The sequence below is a fragment of the Pyrgilauda ruficollis genome, unplaced genomic scaffold (assembly GCF_017590135.1).
Source record: "Pyrgilauda ruficollis isolate IOZ18807 unplaced genomic scaffold, ASM1759013v1 scaffold30, whole genome shotgun sequence".
NCBI classification, from domain to species: Eukaryota; Metazoa; Chordata; class Aves; order Passeriformes; family Passeridae; genus Pyrgilauda; species Pyrgilauda ruficollis.
In genome coordinates this window covers 1690517-1710655 of record NW_024524378.1, presented here as the reverse complement: position 1 = coordinate 1710655, position 20139 = coordinate 1690517, and the positions used below count along the sequence as shown (strand labels likewise).

Below are 20139 nucleotides of genomic sequence, written 5' to 3'. Positions count from 1 at the left end.
CCCATTATCTCTCCTAAGAAGGAACAAACTTGCTATAGCATTATTCAGTACTTAGCACTTTGTCTTCCTACTAGTATGTTTATTTCCAAACCAATAATTTGATTCTTTTTTTTTTAGGAAGTTTATAGTAAATCAAGTTAGGGATAGAATTCTGTGCGTTCTCTTCCCCTTCTTTTTTCCTGCCTTTGTGTAAAGAGATCGGTGCAATCTTTGATCTTCTGACCTCTGGCCTCTCCTGCTCTTATTAAATTGTTACAAACATGTTCTAACATGCTTGAGATTGCTTTAGCCAGACTTCTGCATACTTTGAGGTGAATTTACCAGGACTAGTACATCTGAATGTTTTCAGCATTCTGTTTTAGGCAGATGATCAATAACATACTCTTCCTTATTCTCACCTGAGTCTTTTATGAGTGTCAGTTGCATTAGTTCACCAACCACAGGTAATCTTTCTGCTGAAGAAGGGAATAAAGAGAAAAGACATGGAGTTTCTTTGCCACCTTAAGGTCTGTAGACCCTGAAGGCAATGCCACGGAACACAGCCAAACCTTACATCCACCTCTCAAACCCATGCCTTTGGTCCTGGAGGAGATGTTTCCATCTGGAATATAATTATTGCTGCCACATGAACCTGCAGCCTCAGGCAGGGTTGTATCACTGAGGGCTTTGACATCTCATTACTTGAGCTTGCCCTTTATTAGTTTATGCCACTGAGTATTTTTTACTATGCTTTATTCTCTTTTTAGTTGTATCTTGTCTTGACCTTTCTGAGCTCACCCCTATATAATTCTGTTGTTATTTTATATTTTCTCTGCTAATCTGTATGCAGGTCACCCAGAAGACTGTTATTGAGCCAAATCCATCATTTTCTATGTTTCTGCTTGGAAAAGTTTGTACTTGTTCATTGTGTGTTCTTCCAGTCTGATCACTTTCCTGAACTTCTCTTTTTCACAGACCTCATAGACCTGGAAGCTGTGTTCCATCTCAGGTCACTGCAATCTGGTTCCTGGGTGTTTAACGTCCTTGTCCCACTGTTCTCCGGCCAGAACTGTCACCTCTAGTAGTTCAGGGCTGCTGTAGTGAAAGCTGCTTTGCCATTCCCATTTCCCATTGTAGATATTATTTGGTTTATGTATTACAACATCAAAAGGAAATCTCATCCCTCTCTCAAGACTTTCTTCATGCAAGTGAGTGAGATCATACAAATTTTAAAGTTTTTGTAGTAGCACTTCTTACCTCTAAAGAAATGTAAGAAATACTTCATTTTTTTTCTTCACAGCAATGCAGATTTTTAGAGAAACCATACATAAGACAAAATTACTGTGCTCTAAAACAAGTAACAATATTGATCTAAGAATATTAAAATTTGCAAAAAAACCCAGCTATTAGGTTTGCACTTGGTTCCCCAAATTGCCAAGTTTAATAATTATAAAAAGCTATATAAGAATTTGATAAACTGAAGGGTACATTCTGTCCTTTCATCCAGGTCATGGATAAACAAATTGAATAAGAGAGGACCCAGTACTGATCCCTGGGGAATGCACTGACTACCGGGCTCCAAGTGGATTCCACTCTGCTGATCACAGCTCTCTGAACTCAGCCATTCAGGTGGTTCTTGACCCACCTCTGTGCCCCTTTATCTCACCCACATTTCCTGAGCTTACCTATGAGGATGTTGTGGGAGACAGTGTCAAAAGCCTTGCTATATATTGCAACATATTTAGTAAATTGACAATGGATTAAAAATCTGAAAAATACAAAGAGCTCATAGGTTAGTGCTGGCCAGACTGACATCAGTTTTAGAGATGGTACTAAAAATGGGTCCCACAGTGAGCTGAATAGTATTTTAGAAATGTAACAACTAATGTAATGCATCATTCTTTTCATTTGAGAGGTCTTTTTTTTCCTTGCACTTGTTTTTGTTCTTAAGTATTATTTTTTTAATTACTGTAAAAATTGTCTGATTAATGTGACTTTTTGACTTTTTAAAGACTTCAGAATGAAATTATAAAGTTTTTTGACATTTTGTAATAGCCAATTTAGTCTTAATTAAACAAAATAGTTCTCCTGGCTCAGGTCCAATCACAACCCATATTTTTCACAATGAATGAGGTTGCAAGGAAATTTTAGATTATGAACTTCTAAGAGTAATCCTAACATCCTAACAGTAAATCTAACATAATAGTTGACCATCACTCATATCTATTCCCAATGTTTTATGTGGAAGCGTCAATATCATGTCTTCCTTTTCATCTGGAATAGGCAGCATACCTAACTAAACCATTCCATAAGAATTTGAAAACCTGATTGCAAGGGACTTCAGTTTATCCATTTCAATTCAATACATATTGGGCTGAAATTATAATGTGTACATTAAACCTATAGTTAATATTTTAATCTTTTTCCCATTGTGTGCATCAGATTTCCATGCTTTTACTTTTCCAGCTATAAAACTTAGAGATGAATTTAGCAAATGTAAATAGTAATAAATTGACATGCAGCAAAGATGAGGGCTTTATGTCTCCTGGGTATATTGGCTGGGACTTCTCTGTCGCATCTGAAGTCTGGTTTCTCACAGTCTTTAGTGAACATTTTTCTCTGAAAAGAACAGCTTTTGATGCATCTATAGGACTGATCTTTCCAGCATGTTTGGGGCTTTGGGTTCCATAGTTTATTTCTGATTTTATTTCAGACCTTAGTCTGTGATCTGATAATTTGGTTTGGTTTCCCATTGTCCTTATATAATGAAAAGTGGGATTAATTATTGTATCATTTATTATTGTATCGTCTACAAACCATTCATGATTTTATTTTTTCTATTCTGTCATGAATTGTCTCCTTTCCAAAGGTGAATTTGTCTGATCTCTCCCTTTTCTAAACCCACCATATCTTTGATTATCTTTGATACCTTTCTCTGTAATTGTTCTGATTCAACTACTTCCTTTCTGAAATGAGGAGAAAGAACTGTGTGTAGCATTGAGGATGCAGGACCCAAGGGATTTGTATGGTGGCATAATGATGCATTCTACTTTCTTTCCTATTGCTTTTCTACTATTTGATTCTCCTTTCTGACTGCCACTGAGCACTGAGCTGAGGTTTATAATGAACTATTCACAAGTTTCCTGAGAGCTAATATCAAATTTAGAGCCTATTACTGTATATGTGTAGTTGCAGTTGGTTTCCCTTCTGTGCATTACTTTGCATTTATTGACATAGAATTTCAGTTCTAATTTCATCACCCAGTCACTCAATGCCTTTAGATTCATCTACAACATTTTGCAGTGGACTTTGTGTTTTGCTGCCTTGTGTAAATAAATCATACATGGTTTATATACCCTAATGCTTTCTGGGGGCCTGGTTGGCAGCAGGCTCAGGAAGAGTCAGCACTGTGCCCTGGCAGACAAGAGGGCAAACTCCACCCTTGGGTGCTTCAAATACAGCATCACCAGCCAGTCAAAAGAGGTGATTATACCACTGTGTTTTGCATCAAAGTGGCCCCACCTGGAGTGCTGTGGGCAGTTCTGGGCCCCACAGTTTAAGAAGGATGTGAAGGTCCTTGGATGCACCCAGAGGAGGGCAGCAAAGCTGGTGAGAGGGTTGGAAGACATCCTGTGAGGAGCTGTGACTAAGGACATTCAGCTTGTTTGGAGAGAAGGAGGCTGAGGGGTGACCTCATTAATCTCTCCAGCTTCCTGAGGGGGGCAAGTGTACAGGCAGATGCTGATCTTTTCTTCAGTTTTGATATCCTGTGATAGAACACGTGGGAATAGTTCAAAGCTGCACCAGGGAAGGTTTTGACTTGACATTAGGAAGCATTTCTTGATTATGAAATTAGTGCAGCACTGGAGCAGGCTCCCCAAAGAGATGGTCGATGCCCCCAGTCTGTCAGTGTGTAGGAGGCATTTGGACAATGCCCCTAATGCTTTAGCTTTTGGTCAGAAGTGAAATGGTCAGGCACTTGGGCTAGGTGGTCACTGTAGTTCTCTTCCATGTGAAATAGCCCAGACCCATTCTGTTCTCATCTATGAGGTTAAGAGACAAACAGTTTTTATTCCATGACAGCATGTAACTACTGAGAAGCTCTGGTTAGGGATCTGGTCAAAGAAATTTCTGGAGGCATAAGTGTTCTTGTATCAATTGAATTATCCCTCAAAGGGCCTTAATATGGGACATGGCTTTCCCTTTCCATTATTTTTTTGTTCTACACCATTCTATCATGTTTGTCCCCATGTCCTCATATTGAATAATTACAGTTTGTGCCAGTTTGCTTATTACAGAAGCCAGACTGCCTCTCTTTTATTTTCCTTTTGGTCTAAACTGGCTTTTGTAAAAGTTAACATTTCAAAGAACTGCGAGAGTTGCCATTAAAATGTACCTACCTGTGTTTCCTTTAAATGAGCCAGCTCTACTTCTGCTCACACTATGAGGCAATTGTTTCAGCAGGGAAAAGAGTGACATAAAGATAACCTCCCAGGTATTTATTCAACTAGTCTGAGCTGCACAGCATGGTTTAGTAGGCTTAAACTTATTTGTTCCTGAAAGGCAGAAAAGAAAGAGAGTTCAAACACCCTGTCCAAGAGCACAGAACCCTAGAAACATATTCCAGATGTCCAAAGGTGCCTGTTTTGGTGATAAATTCAGCTTCCCCCATGTATAATAAGGTTTCTTCCAAGGACTAAGGACATGCTCTTGAGGCTCTGGTGTCCCTCATGCAAAGGGGAAGATTTCCTGGCAAAGATGCATCCCAGTTCTGGATGCACGGAGAAGGAGGAGAAGTAGGTTAACATTTTCTCTGTCTGACATAATCTCCTTCAGGCTGAGTAATTCAGCCTCTCTTAATGCCAGAACATGACCCAAATAAGCACCATCACCTCTGTCCTAGGTTAAATCTGAGCTTGTTTCTCAGAAAGAAACTACCTGCTGTAACCAGAAGCTCAGCCTAGATGTGCCAGAGTCAGGGAGTCCAAACATGCTTCCATGTAGAACCTGTCTCCAGTCAGGACAAACTCTCAGAGCAGCAAATGGGCAGCTACTTTTGCCAGGTGCAGACTGTATTGCTGCATTTGCATTTCTTTGCAGAAGTAGCCTCATGGCAGGAGTTAGGGCCAAATCTACCTCCCATATGCTGAAACATCCTGACACTTGGCTCTGGGGCAAGATGAGAAAATGCCTCCCATACAACAAAAATGTGGGGATCATGGGGACACACTCACCAGCCATAAAGGGATGGTTGTGGTGGTTTTGTACTGATAGTGGGAGAAAAGTCCTTTCTAGAATGGCTCCAGTGTAGCTTGTGTATTTGCATGCTGCCTGATTACAGGCTGAGCTTAGATGCCTTGGAAAAGAAACACTGCTTTGGGATTCACCCTGGGCTGCAGGCTGCAGAATCAGGCCCAAATGAAGCAAAGGGAGCAGTGGGCTGTAGTGTCAAGTAAAAGCAGAAGAAACAGGAGTGAATAGGACATAAAGCCACAACATATATACAGGGACCATCTACTGCAATCAAGTAAACTGTGCCAGGGACATGTGATATAAGAGATCACACTGGGTCAGACATGACGGGAGAAGCGGCTTTGAAAATTCATTAGACACTGATAGAAAGCAAAGCTTCACTGCAATTCTTGATAGCTTTTCTGCCCAGTGGGAATGCAGTACAAAAGCCTTTTAGCACACAGTTTAACTGGGAATACCTGAGCAAACTGATAACATTGCAGCTTTTATGGTATTCTTGTTTCTCACATATCACAGCAGACCACTCCACGAAGGATTATAAGGACGTGTGTGTGTGTGTGTGTGTGTGTGTGTCACAGCACGAAGGATTATAAGGATTATAAGGACGTGTGTGTGTGTGTGTGTTTATGTACATCCCCCTGCACATTCAGGTAGCAGCTTGGAGGAATTAAACAATGTTACCCATAGTGAGAAGTAGGAAGGATCAAACAAGGACGTGGCTTTCCCCTTCCACCATCTTTCATCCTACACCATTCTGTCATGTTTGTCCCCATGTCCTCATATTGAGTAATTACAGTTTGTGCTGAGTGAAGAGGCTGCTATATTTGCTGCCAAGCACATCAATTCTGCCATGTTTCTAATTGTAGCATTGTTCCTTCCAAAGACAAAAAAAACACAGTTCAACTGTGGGTCAATACTGAATAATTTGTTCTATGTTTAAATATGGCATATTTACACACAAGCAAAAGCACATGTGGGGTAGATCGTGTACTAAATATGCTGTTAGATGAAAATTGGTTAGGAAAAACAAAGGGATGATCAAGAAAGATCATCGTATCACCACCTCTTCTATCTGGCATCTGCTTTTTTTCATAACCCTAGTATTTCAACAAACACACCCAAAAAGGCAAGAAATGTCTGGTGGACATAGAAGGGGGTTTTTTGTGTGATTTTCATTGTATATATTAAACAAAATAATAATAGAAAAAGAACACTGAACTACACAATGTGCAAAAATATTTTTGAATTGATACCGACAGAGAGAAATACTGTATGCTACTTTTCTGCCCTGCCCTGCAAACCAGATTATAAAAAAAGTTTTCAGACAACCTATGCTCATTTATGCTGCCTTATATGAATTTCTAGATTCTTGTGAATTTTAACCAGCTCTTGGTTATTATACAAAGCTTTTATTTTTGTGTGGTTTGATTAATGGCTGTTCTAAGCTATTGCGTGTCATTCAGGCTTTGGGGGTAACTTCAGAGGTGCACTTCTGTGTCAGCCACTCCTGCAAGTCCTCTCAGAAGGTTCCACTTGGGTCACTAATATGAGCAGGCTGGTAAGGGTAGAGGTTAAATTCTTACCTTTCCATTCATTGGATCATACAGCATGTCCTGCAGGAGATGATGTGATGGCTTTGGGTCTATTTTTATGGGTTGCTTTTTGTATTTCTCTGAGGTATCATAGAATGCTTTGGATTAGAAGGGACCCTAAAAATAATCACATTCAACATCCCCTGCCATAGGCATGGACACCTCCTGCTAGACCAGGTTGCTCAAAGCCCCATCCAGCCTGGCCTTGAACACTTCCATCCACAGCTTCACCTCTGGGCAACCTGTTCCCCTGCCTCAACACTGTCACACGGGCCCCTTGTCCTATCACTTGGAAAAGTCCATCTGCATCTTTCTCGTAGCCACCTTCAGGTACTGGAAGGTGCCCTAATGTCTCCCCAGAGCCTCCTCTTTTCCAGGCTGAATATCCCCAGCTGTTTCAGCCTCTCTTCATTGGAGAGGCTCTGATCATCCTCGTGGCCTCCTCTGGCTTTACTCCAGCAGGTCCATGCCCTTCTTATGTTGAGGCCCCCAGAGCTGGACACAGTCTTGTAAGAACAGAGGAACAGAATAACCTCCCTCAACTTACTGCTGTGGCATAACTGTTGTTACTGAAAGCTTTGCAATTCTTTTCATATTATTTTAAGCCATATTTATGGATTAACAGGAACCAGGATAATATTATGTTCAGTCTTAGCTATTGTTACTTAGGTATTTAAGATATATCTATAAAGGTGCTTAGCTAATAGTGGGGGTCAGACTGTTATAATTCACTGAAATCTTGAACTAGACATTTTTGTTTCCATGTCACAGTTTAAATGGGTACTGCCTTATGGTAATATAATTGTTTCATGCATGTGTTATTTACATTGTACATGAAGGGAAAGAAATGATTCAGTAGAAAAGAAGTCATTCTTACAGATTTCAATGCATTGTTGGAATTAAAATACATTCTCTGTGTCTGTTGTAAGAAGTAAGTGGAAATAATACTCTCATTATGTGCCTTCAGATCTAATAAGGAGGGAAAAATATCTTTTGGCATTCTATCAACAAAGAACATCTTTCATAATTGCAGTAGAAGCATTGAAAGAATTTTAAAAGGAGTATTAGCATAAAAAATGGCCAAGATTTGCAATATTCTGCTGTTCTGAAAGCAGTTTGCTTTTGTACTCCCTGCATGCATAATCAGTTTCCCTGGGATTCAAAAACCTTCCCAAGTACCTTGTCACATGCCAAAGAGATTTACATTGGTTTTAGTCACTGGCAGACATTAGGTACGTGCAGCTTAGGTGGAGATAAAGTCATTACCTGATGAGTTCTTTAGAAAATACTTTGGGTCACAAGACACCATCCGACCTGAATTTCTTTGTTACATCAAAAGATGTGAATTATAGTGTGATCTATTGATCCTTGACACCGATAAGTAAATGGGAATGCAAATAAAAACAAGTAACACAAAGTCAGCTTGGCAGAAATGAAGGAAAGTCATCTCTTCACCTGCTTATTGTAAAATTAGATGTAAAGGGTTTTCTCAGCTTCTGTTATTCAGCTGACAAACTAATTAGTTATTAAATTAAATATGAGAACTTTGACCCTGTTCTTAGGATGACTTTTATTTTCTTTACACACTGGACAAAAGCTAGATCTAAAGTGTTACTTGTTTATCCAGTTCTTTTTTGGTGATTTTGTTAAGACTGCTCAGTCTCCTTTCTCTTCCTTCTTACCACCCTCATTCCCTTCACTTTCCATTGTTTCACTCTTAAACTTTCAATGTTTAAGGTTGGCTTTATTTTGCACTTTTGACTTTTATATCCAGTTTTATCATTAACAAGCAATTAACATATTTCAAGATAAAACGCTGTTCTGACCTGTCATGTTTAAATACAGTGTTTTTACATATTGAGACTTCCTTTTCATTCCAACTAGGAAATTTAGATCTCTATCACACAATAGACAACCAAATAGATAAGAATTAATGTTTGGGGTTTATTTCTAATCTCTTCTCTGAGTAAAGGACAAGTGTTCCCAGATCAGTTTTGTTGCTGTAACTCATCTTGGAGCACCAGTACCCCAACCTAGTCTGTGAGGGTTGCTCTGACATTATCATAGTGTTAACAGAGCACCTAGGTGAAATTCTGTGACCTATGTAATTATACACAGGATTGGATTGCACAGTTTGCTCAAAATCCTCCATCTTTCAGATCTCAGAACACAAAATAATATTAATAAGGACTTGTAGCAAAAACAAATGAGGGAGAATAACCCATAGCTAAGCTGAAGAGCAAGTGGGGAGAGAGAACACACTATGTTTACCCTTCTTGCTCTCAGCCCTAACAGAGCTGGGACACATATTGGTAACATAGCTCATCAGTCCTCCCTCTTAACTGGTAAAGTCATTTTCTGCAACTGGGTAACAGGGTAGTTGTACATTTGTGCTGCTGGAGGAATACAAGTGCAGAGTTTCTGATCTTGGTCTGGGAAAATTAGATTGTCAATACAATTTTTAATTTAAAGCCCAAGAGACACAGTGGGAACAAGGACCTGAGAACATCAAATACAGGGTCGAACTTCAAAAAGCACAGTAGCTAACAGGTGTAATCATCTTTTCCAGCAGGCTGCTGGGCTCCCATACCTTGATGGTATTCAAGAGGAATTGTCTCCTGCAGTATTAGCCAACAAAAACCTCTATGTATTTTAAGAACAGACATTTTAGTATCTACTCAATTGTTTCTCCATGGTAAATATATAGCAAAAGTCTCCACAAGCTCCTGTCACCCATTTTTAGAGTCCTCAGCACATTTTAAAGGGATATCAGAGCTGTAGTGTCTAGGATCTCTCCACGACATCTGCAAATGGCACAATTGGACCAGAACCGCTTTGTGCTGGGCTGATTAAATTAGTAGACAATACTTCTAAAGCCTGAATTTTATTCAGCTCAAGTCAAATAGATTTTAGGAAGATGAAGGAGAGAGGAAAAAACAAAAAACAGGCAGAAAACACAGAGTACTTCAGCTATTGCTGCTACCTTTTCCTGCTATGTTTTCTGGACAATTTTCTAGTTGTTTGTGCACTTTATGTTTTTAGATTTCTGAGTACTTTCAGGCTGAGCCTCCCCCTGCTACGAATGTAAAATATTATGCATTTCATCCATATAATTCTGGAAAATTCAGACATACCTTTGAGACTGTCTGTTCTTTAATTAAAAAATTGCATTCAGTTTTGAAATTATCTACAATTTTAAACAATATGTTTCTAGTAAAATATTTATAATCAAGCAGATAGGGTGCATAATTGTATAGAGTCATATAATTGGTAGCTATATACTATAGTAGTAAATGGTTATTATTATGCTTCATCTATATACTACTGTTACTCTGGATCTTTTTCCTTTGTCATTGTCTTGAAATATGTAGAGTTATGATTTCTTTGTGCCTGCTAATCTTAGTCATAATTCTATCTTGCTGAATCATGCATACACACAGATACTGGGATAATATCCTGTTTCCCTTATGTATCTCCCATTCTGATTTAGCACTTTTCTAGTCTTTAATGGAGGAAAAGGGCTTTACAGTCCTCTCTGTAGAGTAATAAAAGTGATAGTGGCAAGTAGGTAGCTAAGAAGATTAACTACTCATGTTTCAGCTTCTCCTCAGTAGTTGTTAACTCTTTTGAAAATGCTAATCAGGAGACATTAATAGGCAGGATGGTTTGTAATTTAATGCATTTTTACCTTTTTGCTCAGTTAATTCACTCTTGATACACAGTTTCCATTTTATAAGTTAAATTTAAGACATCTTGTCAAGCTTTGTATCCTACGAATTTTTAATGCATAAGGATTCAATTCTAAAAGTTTCTTCTCCCTGCATATTCCTTCAGTCTTTGCGGGAAATTAGGTAATAGTGAAATATCTTGCAGAATAAAAGGAATTGTGTTTGCCAAGTTACGCTTTTGAAGAACCCCAAGACATACATAAGAAATAATGTTCAGTTCTCATCGGTAAAAAAGAAGTCAAGAAAAAACCGCATTCAGTGTGATGACAAGCTGGGTGGACTAGATGTGTACAAGGAACAGTGTGAAGCACAGTTTCCATTTTCTCCAGAAGAGAGAAATCTTGGAGAAATCTTCCAAATCTAGTTTACCTACACTGTCACACACATCCTCTTGGAGCCAGGAGTACTGTACATTTATTTTGTTTATGTGGATGGTTCCATGTGGTTGCAATGAGATGTCTGCAAGACTCTGTGTAATTGCTTAACAGTGGTAAATGACCTGTTGTACACCTGACCTTGAAGATTAACCTGACAGCCCAGGGCACTGCTTCATGTAATCTTAAATACTGAGGGAAGACTCATATATCTACTTTGAACAAGTGCAAGTGCAGTATGTGAAGCTGATAGTAAAGTAATCTCATACTGTGAGAGTGTATTCAAAGGCCACAGCTGATGATGACAAAGCAAAGCAGGAAGACTTAAATCAAAATTATCCAAATCATCAATTTTAATAAAAAGTATTTCAGTCTTCAGAAAATGGCCTTGATTTAAATCATCACTCTAGTTTTATTTTGCATTTGTCCTTGCTTTCCTAAGGAAAGGTTAATCCATATTAAGTAGCAACTATTAAAATACATTAATTAGCAAGTAAACATACATTTTTGCACTCAGTTTGATCTTATTTTTAATAGGATGTATTCTAGTAATACCCATTTTTTAAAGCAATTATATCTCACAGCATATATTTGCTCAAATGATTAGTTTTTTAATTTCTTACATGTTTTAATAGTTTCTCTCAGTTTAATGATGGACAATTATATAATCTAATTTCATTTCTATTAAACTAGGCATTTACATTTCATGCAGATGTCCATAGCCTAAGCCTGGAAATTTTAGTCAGACTAAAGCATTAAAGTCCTCTTGAGAACCTGCAGCCTGCATGGAAGAAAAATAACAGAGGTTATTTTATTTCTATCTAAGGATATCAACAGACAATAAATTATGTATCAAAAGCCTTGATAATAGCATCATACCAATGTACCCATGTTCCACTAATAGGAAATCCCTTTTTGGATTCCACACTGAAGTCTCTGCCATCTTATAGCCTAGGTGACAACTGTTTCTCATATCCTGAGCCTATCTTTCACTATGACATGGAGAATTCAGCAACACTTCTCAGCTAGTCATTGAAGAAATAATATTTTTGGTAGGAAAATTCTGACGGGTCTAAAAACACTGTGTGGTCATGTCCAAAGAATTATGGCTCAGTGTTCCATAACAAATGGCATCACTCAGGGGCCCATAGTGGGACCAGTGTTACTTCGTGTCTTCATTACTGTCATAGCAGCATTGCCTGCACCCTCAGCAGGTTTGCTGATGGCACCAAGGTGGGTAGTGCTGTTGAAGGGCTTGAAGGACGAGATGCCACCCAGAGGGACCTTGGCAGGCTCAAGCAGTGAGCCCATGTGAAGCACATGAACTTCAAAAAAGCCACGTGTAAGATCTTGTACCTGGCTCAGGGCAATCCATAATATCAGTAAAGGCTGGGGGATGAATGGCTGGAAAGGAGCCCTGCTGAGAAGAACTTGGGGATCTTGGTGGATGACAAGCTCAACATGAGTCAGCAAAGTGCACTTGCAGTCCAGAAAGCCAATTGTACCACTGGCTGCAACAGAAAAAGTGTAGGCAGCGGGGCAAGGGAGGTGATTTTACCACTCTACTCTGCTTTCATGATACTCCACTTTGAGGGCGATGAGAATATTTGGAGGGCTGAGAGAGTTGGAACAATTTAAACTTTATGTTGGCCTTTCCATTTATTAAGGGGGCTTTTTACCATGGTCTGTGGTGAGAGGCTGAAGGGTAAGAGTTGAAAATTGAAAGAGCATAGATCAAGATTGAACATAAGGAATGCATTTTTTACAATGAGGGTGGTGAGGCACTTGAACAGATTGCCAAGAGCAACTGTGGATGCACTATACTTGAAAGCGTTCAAGGACAGGCTGGATGAAATCTGAGAAACCTGGCCTAGTGAAAGATGTTCCTGCCCACAGCAGGGAGGTTGAACCAGAAGAGTTTTAAAGTCCCTTCCAACCAAAACCTTCTGTGATTCCCTGAAATATTTTATGCTTTGCTTATTCTGTCTAGATAAAGGTATGTACCCTAACCACTGTATGGATGGAGGAAGGATGAGGACAGCAGCCCACAATTTCCCACCTGATTTTCTGCAGAATAGCACTAACAGGTGTCTTCTGAGACACTTAACTAGTCTGGGCTCTCCAGGTAAGACAGGCAGTCTTGTACAGTGCAGGGATCCCAGAAGGTTTCCATGCCTTGAACTCAGTGCCGTCAAGACAAGGCCTCCTGGCTGTATATTTCTGTATATTTCTCTCTGGATCAAGTCAGAGGCTCCTATTTATACTTTCAGGTTCTAGTGATCTTTGATGGTTTGGACATCATGTTCCAACCCCTTCATCAGTCCCTTTGAATGCTTACTGCAACTCAAGATGACCAAATTAAGAATCTTCCAGCTCATATGCATCATAATTGCTTTGGTTATCAGGAAACACACGTTTAAGTTTATCACTTGGTGCCAGGCCAATAGCCAACATTTCCAGTACCAAGACTGGCAATTAGCCTGATAGCTAGATGGGTTCACATGAGCATAACACTATTAATTAAATAGCAGCTGTGTTAATCAAGATACCAAAAGGAATTTGCTGGAATAAATATTTTATTAGCATGTCCATCAATAACACAAAATAAGTGGTTTTAATTGATTTATTTACAAAAATATTCACACAGTGGTGGCTGTAACTCTGGTTAAGGATGTGGAAACAAGCCTCATCTGTCAAAGGATATATTCCCACTTTATCACTTCTGGTTAATGGTGCTGTAGATATCAGTTATCCAACTACAACTACTTGTTTGTTAGTTACAAGCCAAGCATTGCTGACCCCTCGAGCAGCAATACCTGACACTTGATGCTAAAGGGCTCTTTTTTCTCCTTGTTTTTTTATTCTTTCAGAAAAATGCATTCTGACTTTTAACTACAGAAAGATATTGTTGGATTATGGAGGGCTATGGTTAGTCACCTCATCTTTTTTTTCCCCCCTTGAAAAGACCACAAAATTGAAAGAGGGTGCATATATATATATTATATATATGCATATATATATATATAAAAAATATATAATTTTTTTTTATTTCTCCTTGTATTAATAACTAAACAGATGGGGAAAATGGTGTGTTCTAAACAAATATACATCATAAATACAACAGCTAGCAGTGATTTCGAATGCTGAGGAATAAAAAATATATTTCTGAGAAGTAGAGAAAGGCTGCTGATTTTGCAAGAAGGTCACAGATTAGGCAAAGTGCATTTCAAACATTGAAGAGAGTGGGAAAAGATTAAGAAGAAGGTCTACTAAAAAAGCAGGATGTAAACTCTTAGGACTGTTAAAACTCAAGCTTGTCATGACCCACATTTTTTTGAATGCTTTTTTTGAGCACTTTTCCCTATTGCTTTCTCTGTGTCAGGTCGTTTATTACTTGTTAGAGTGGAAGTCTTGCTGTGCTTTATCCACTTGTCCAACATCTTAGACATTTGAGAAATCTGCTGGAAACACTTACAGAGATATATTTTATATAATATACAAGGATATAGAGTCTATATATACTTAAAAAGAAGGAAATGGGTTTATAAAAATAAAGTTAATTTAATACAGAATACTACTAATAAGAAAAACTAAATGCATGATAGAGAAAGAGTAAATAATTCTAATATTTGATCATCCTTCACAAACATTTAACCCACAGCCTGTACTACAATTAATTTCTATCATGTTCATTATTCGTTCAGCAGTTTTAATCTTAAAAATATTTTAGTCATGTTTAAGAAAAAGAAACAAACCCAAATGACTTATGCAGTCAAATTGCACAACACAAATGGTGATCAGGAAACATTGTAAATAAACAGGTGGCATCCTGTTATGAAAAATCACCTGTGTTCGGATTTTTCCGTGGCACTAATGCAATATTTTTAAAATTATATGTAACCTTCAGGTGGCACAAGCCCTGCATCTCAGGTATGATTTGTCTTTTGATCTCTTGGAAGCCTTTATATTGTATTGTTTTAGTTGTCATGCCTGAAAGGTGCTCTAAACTGTGACGTTTAAGGAAAAAGTGAAGTTTAAGGAAAAAGTGTGTTTAATCTGTCAAGGAGTCTGTAAGCCACTGCTGGCCCCAGATGCGCTGGCAGCAGAACCATAAGATCCCATTGTCATTAACAGCAGGAGCTGGACTACTCCTAGCCACCCACACAATTCTCAGCAGGTAAAGTGAGCCCTGCCGTGTCTGTGGGTCCCATCCTGCTGCAGCCTCCCTGGCACCAGGCACATGGGGATGGGCAGCTCAGGCACGGATCCATCCCAGCCTCCTCCAGAGCTGGATTGCATTTAGCTGTCTCAGAGCATCAATGCAACAAAGTGCTGTTCACCTGAGAGAGGCTGTGGCAATACCACACAGCAAACTGGACACCAAAAAGCAGTCAGGGAAGCTCAGCAGCTTCCCTGTAGTGTGCTCAGAATGAGAGGAAAGTTGGATTGAAGTCACTTTGTGAAAACAGTGGTGAGGTGAATGCCCTGGAGAGGAAGCTCTGACAGGACTGTGCCACAGTGCTGTGACAGCCCTCATTCACAAGTAGCTCAGCTTCAGCATACTGTAGCTTAATTCTCCATGGGAAGATTAATCCCTTGGAGAAGGATTAAGCTGCAGTGAACTAGGGCCACTTTATTTCTGAATGGGAAAGGCCACACAGGGATTTAATGTACTTTATCTTATGTGCATTGATTTCAAAGCTTTAGTTAATTCATCTTAACTTCCCCGAATTCCCTTGTGTGGACAAGCTTTTTGTCTGCAGAGAAGCTTTTGCTCCTCGTGCAGCCCAACCAGAAAGCAGGTTGGAATGATTTTTCTGCTTCTGAAGGAGCTTATACCTGTCTAGATACTATTAAATTACCTCTTTCTCAGATGGTTGATCCGTGACATCCTTAGAATAACTATTTAATTAGATTTTTTGAATGGACCAGGGAAATAGGAGTGTTCTTAAAACTAATCTCTGGGCTATTTTTGAAATCTCCCATGAAGAGTCTTTTCAAGTCTTTCAGATGGCATGAATTGTGTACAGCTGCACAAACAATATTTTCTCAAGATTGGACATGTCTGGCTGTGCAGTTTAATAGGTTTCCTTGCCCAGTGGGATTTTCTTCGTCTTTGGTCATGGTCATAAGAAAATATTTTATCTATATGGATAAGGAGAGAGTGGAGTTGCTACTTCTTGATCCTAAAGAGCTTTATCCTTTCCTCTTGGTGGCACAAGTGGCACAGATCTGGGTTAAGGAGAATGCTTTCATGGGTGCTGCTGTTAAAATAATGGCATGGTTTGACTGTTGTTGTTCTTTGGGGAAATGATATTGTTCATTTCCTGTATAGTTAACATGAATGACATGAAATAAGGTGTTTCCTGATGTCAATGAATCATAACCCAGTTTTACTGTTCAGTTACATCATGACAATTCACCCATCAATTTAAAATTTTGCCTAGCAGTTTTTCACTGGGACACTTCATGTAGCACCAAAAGACATCTCTTGTGGATTCCACAGAAGTGTTACTATGACTTAATTTTGTAGCAGTCAATAAATATTTTGGCATTTTAGTAAGCATATGAAGTGCATAGGGGCCCACATTCATGTGGGAAAAGTCATGTGAGAACAGAGGTATTGAAGAACAAGGAAATGTAAATAATAGCTGAACATCAGGATACAAATGTTTTCCACCAGTATTACTCAATAGCAGCATTCATCAATACCGATTCCAGTGAGACTAGGAAAATATTTTAAACTATAAAATGCATATTTATATAAAAAATATAAGTTATGCAACATGAGCAAAAGAGATGATATTAATTTAGCTGTTTGCACTGAAATTTGTAAATTTGGGAAATAGAAATAAATATATTTAAAATTTAGCTGTGATACCTGTATATATCATTGTAGTAACAGCTTTGTAAGTGTTCAGTGTGTTCTAATGATGGCTTTTCCTCTTTTTTCACACAGCTGATTGGATTTGTGTATGCCTGTTATGTGATCAGTATTTTCATGGAGGAGGAGGACAGCTGTAAGTACTGATACACACCTCACCACCTCTGGAGCCAAGGTACCTGGGCTGAAACTTAGTCTTGCATTAAACTACCAAGGCAAAGAACAAAGTTTGAAAAATGGCAGAATCTGGCATTCATGTGTACAACCAATTATGCTCAAAGGCATACTTATTTAGGTGCTAACAACTTATGGAGGTGGGATTGGAATTTCTGAACTTCTTCATAGAGATTTGTGAACCTTTTACATGAGCCAGTCACAATGATGAAAATTATGTGATCCATGTTGCATACATATAGGTATGTATGTCTTTATGGATGTACATTTGCATTTGAATTAAAGCTCCTCAAGTCTCTTAATCTGTTTTTCCAAATGACATCTTTATCAGCAGTAAAATTAATGGAGAGGACAGACCAAGCCATGTGCAGTATCACTCTGATCAATAATTAGGTAAATCTGAACTATGTTTACAGGCACCTAGGCCATGCATTTAAAATATTCTCATACTCTTAACTTGCTTTTGTCAATGAAACCCTTATATCCATACTCATGTTGTTCCAAAAGTTTGAAAATGTGCACACCTTAGGAAAGTATTTCTCAGAAAATCATTCAGAGAGTATTGGAAAAAAATGAATATGCTGAACATTTTGGTAGGATGCTGTGTGAAAAGTGGTTGTGAGAATTCTCTGAGGATGTCACCATGCCCACATGACTGGGATAGCCATTGGTAAAAGCAGTAGAGAGAATGGAAAAATATTGGATGAGCAGGGGAGCAAATACAAGAACAAATTAAAAAAGGAACAATGTGTGATCATTTACATTACTTCCTCTCATTTATAAGGAGGTAAACCGTAAAATAGCTCTCTCTAGGGGAAAAAAGAACTAAAGTCAATAGCATTTTATGGCTATAGCATAAATAACATGCAACTAAATATTTATTTACAAAGTATTATTCATAAATATTTACACAGTTATCTTTCTTCACAGATTAGGTCTAGTGGGTGAATATCGTAGGAAATATTAATTTAGGTTATAGGAAAGTATTTGATAATACCTGGAAAATCTTATTGAAAACATAATTCAAGTAATTCATGTCTATGATGGAAAAGCAGATTGTTTCATTGAAAACAGTGTGAAGGACTATAAACAAAATATTTTTCCATTGCTACAAATGGTACAATGTTCAGTTCTCCATCATAATGCAACAGACATTAGTATCAAATCTATTTTAACACTTTCATTTAAAGGTTTTATTAGGAAGAAAATATGTCAAAGAAATCCTCAGATAAAATTGAGAGGTAAGGCATAAGCATGGTGTGCACATATTGTACTGTGGAAAGGCAAAAAGAGCCTGGATAAAGATGGATGCTGTAAAAGAGAAATATGAACACTTGGAGAAGAAATATAAACATAAATAAGGGCTTGAGGAGAAAAGCCCAGAAAATGCTTTCTGGGAAAGCTGGAAGCTGCCAGTTAGGCAGGAGCTGGTAACACAGGGCATCAGCAGATGGCACAGCAGCACAGTGGCTGTATGGCTTGGGATGCATAAACACAGCCTTTGCTCCGTGAAATCCAGACACTGCTCCTGTCCTTGTGGCTCTGATGAGTCAGGGCAGTAGCCAGGGCTTCTTAGGGATAGCTGGAAACTTTGTTTATGAGACAGTTACTAAATGCCTGGAACGGGGGGGGGGCTATATCAGCTCTCTTAGGGGAGACCTGCAGGCTGATGAGGAAGACACAAATGCAGTGCCTTTGAAGGGTAAAAATTGTGTGTGCACATGCACACCCACATGCAAGCACAGATGCATTGGTATCTGGGAAGACAGACTCTTCCATTTTTTCCAAAAACATGTTATATTACTGTTGGCTTTGTTTAGCCCTTTCTAGTGTGATTCACACACCTTGTTTTAGCACGTGTGAAAGTCAAAACTCCCAGGAAATTTTCCATGTTCATGGGAACTGCAGTCATGTGCTACAGACCATATGTGGCTTACACATTCAAGGCCTCACGAGGGGTTTTTTTCCAAGTTAAGGGCCCTGTTCACTTTGAAAACATGTCTATGTCAGAAGAGATGGGGGCTGCTTCATTTCCCTCTGATGGTGAGCTCACCTAATTGTCTTTTGAGGGTTTCCAGCCATACAGATGAAAATTTGAGTGACTGAGAATGGAGAACAGGTAACATATTTATCAACCCATAAAAACACATCAAGTGCTAAGGTGATCCAGTATGTAGAACTAACCCAGTTCCCATTCTCCTCAACTGACTCAGGGGTCTGCATTTAATTTCTGCTTGTCTTTCAGAACTGTCAATGACAATTTGTTCTTCTGTTATAAGTGAAAATCACCTCACTTGTCTTGGAAAATATGGTGTAATGTCCTTTGTTAGGAATGGACAAATTTCCCATTTCACTTCTATCTTTACATTTGATCTTCTATACTCTTGTGTGAATAGGTTTTCTTTGTTGGCAGGGAATGACTGGGGGCAGGGGCCAGAGCAGTGCACAAAGGACAGAAAAAGAGGAGCAAAGAAGTGGAATAGATACAGCTAGGAGTTTTTACAACCATTGGAAAGAAGTAATTTCTGACTTGCTACTTTTTTATTGCCTTCTAAGATTCTGAATTGGATCAAAAGCAAATAAACAGCCCTTTAATACCTCACTTTGTGTCTTTGTACCCATTTCTGTTTTAGAACCCTCTATGCTTATAGATAAAAACATTATAGACAAGTGTTAACCCCTTCATAGGAATCCCACATATATGTTTTTAATAAAGAAACATCTGTTTAAGGCACAGTAAGAAAATTGTTTGGTTTGACAATTAGCTGAGAGGAACAGGACTTTTTCTGGAGAAATTCACATTGCTAACATGCAGCATAATGACAGAAAATTATTCTAGATGTAAACACAGTGGTGCTTCAAAACAGATTAAAAGTAGACAGTGATTACATTGGGATAAAAGTCAAAAAACCTGCAACAAAGTCCAATTTTATACATTTCTATATGATGCAGCAGACCTTTTTCTTAGGTAGATGCAGCTATTCCATCACATTTTAAGCAGTAGCTTGCACAGAATAAATCCTCAGCCATCTGAGTGTCAAAGCCTCCCTAATTAAATATACTCTGCAATATTTAGTGCATTGAGTTAACCCCAGTTCTTGGTCTAAAACCCATCAAGCAGACTTAAAAATTAATAATAGCTGCCTGTTTAGCCT

General features: G+C 38.5%; 1 protein-coding gene across 1 annotated transcript in view; it reads left to right on the top strand.

Annotated features, from left to right (window-relative positions):
• Window positions 1-16957, top strand: part of NKAIN3 (sodium/potassium transporting ATPase interacting 3) — a 310291-nt gene extending 293334 nt beyond the window's left edge. The window contains exon 5 of the mRNA XM_041473740.1: window positions 16886-16957. Within this exon, the coding sequence (XP_041329674.1) occupies window positions 16886-16957 (72 nt within the window). The remainder of the gene's footprint in view (window positions 1-16885) is intronic.
• The last annotated feature ends 3182 nt before the right edge of the window (window positions 16958-20139 follow it).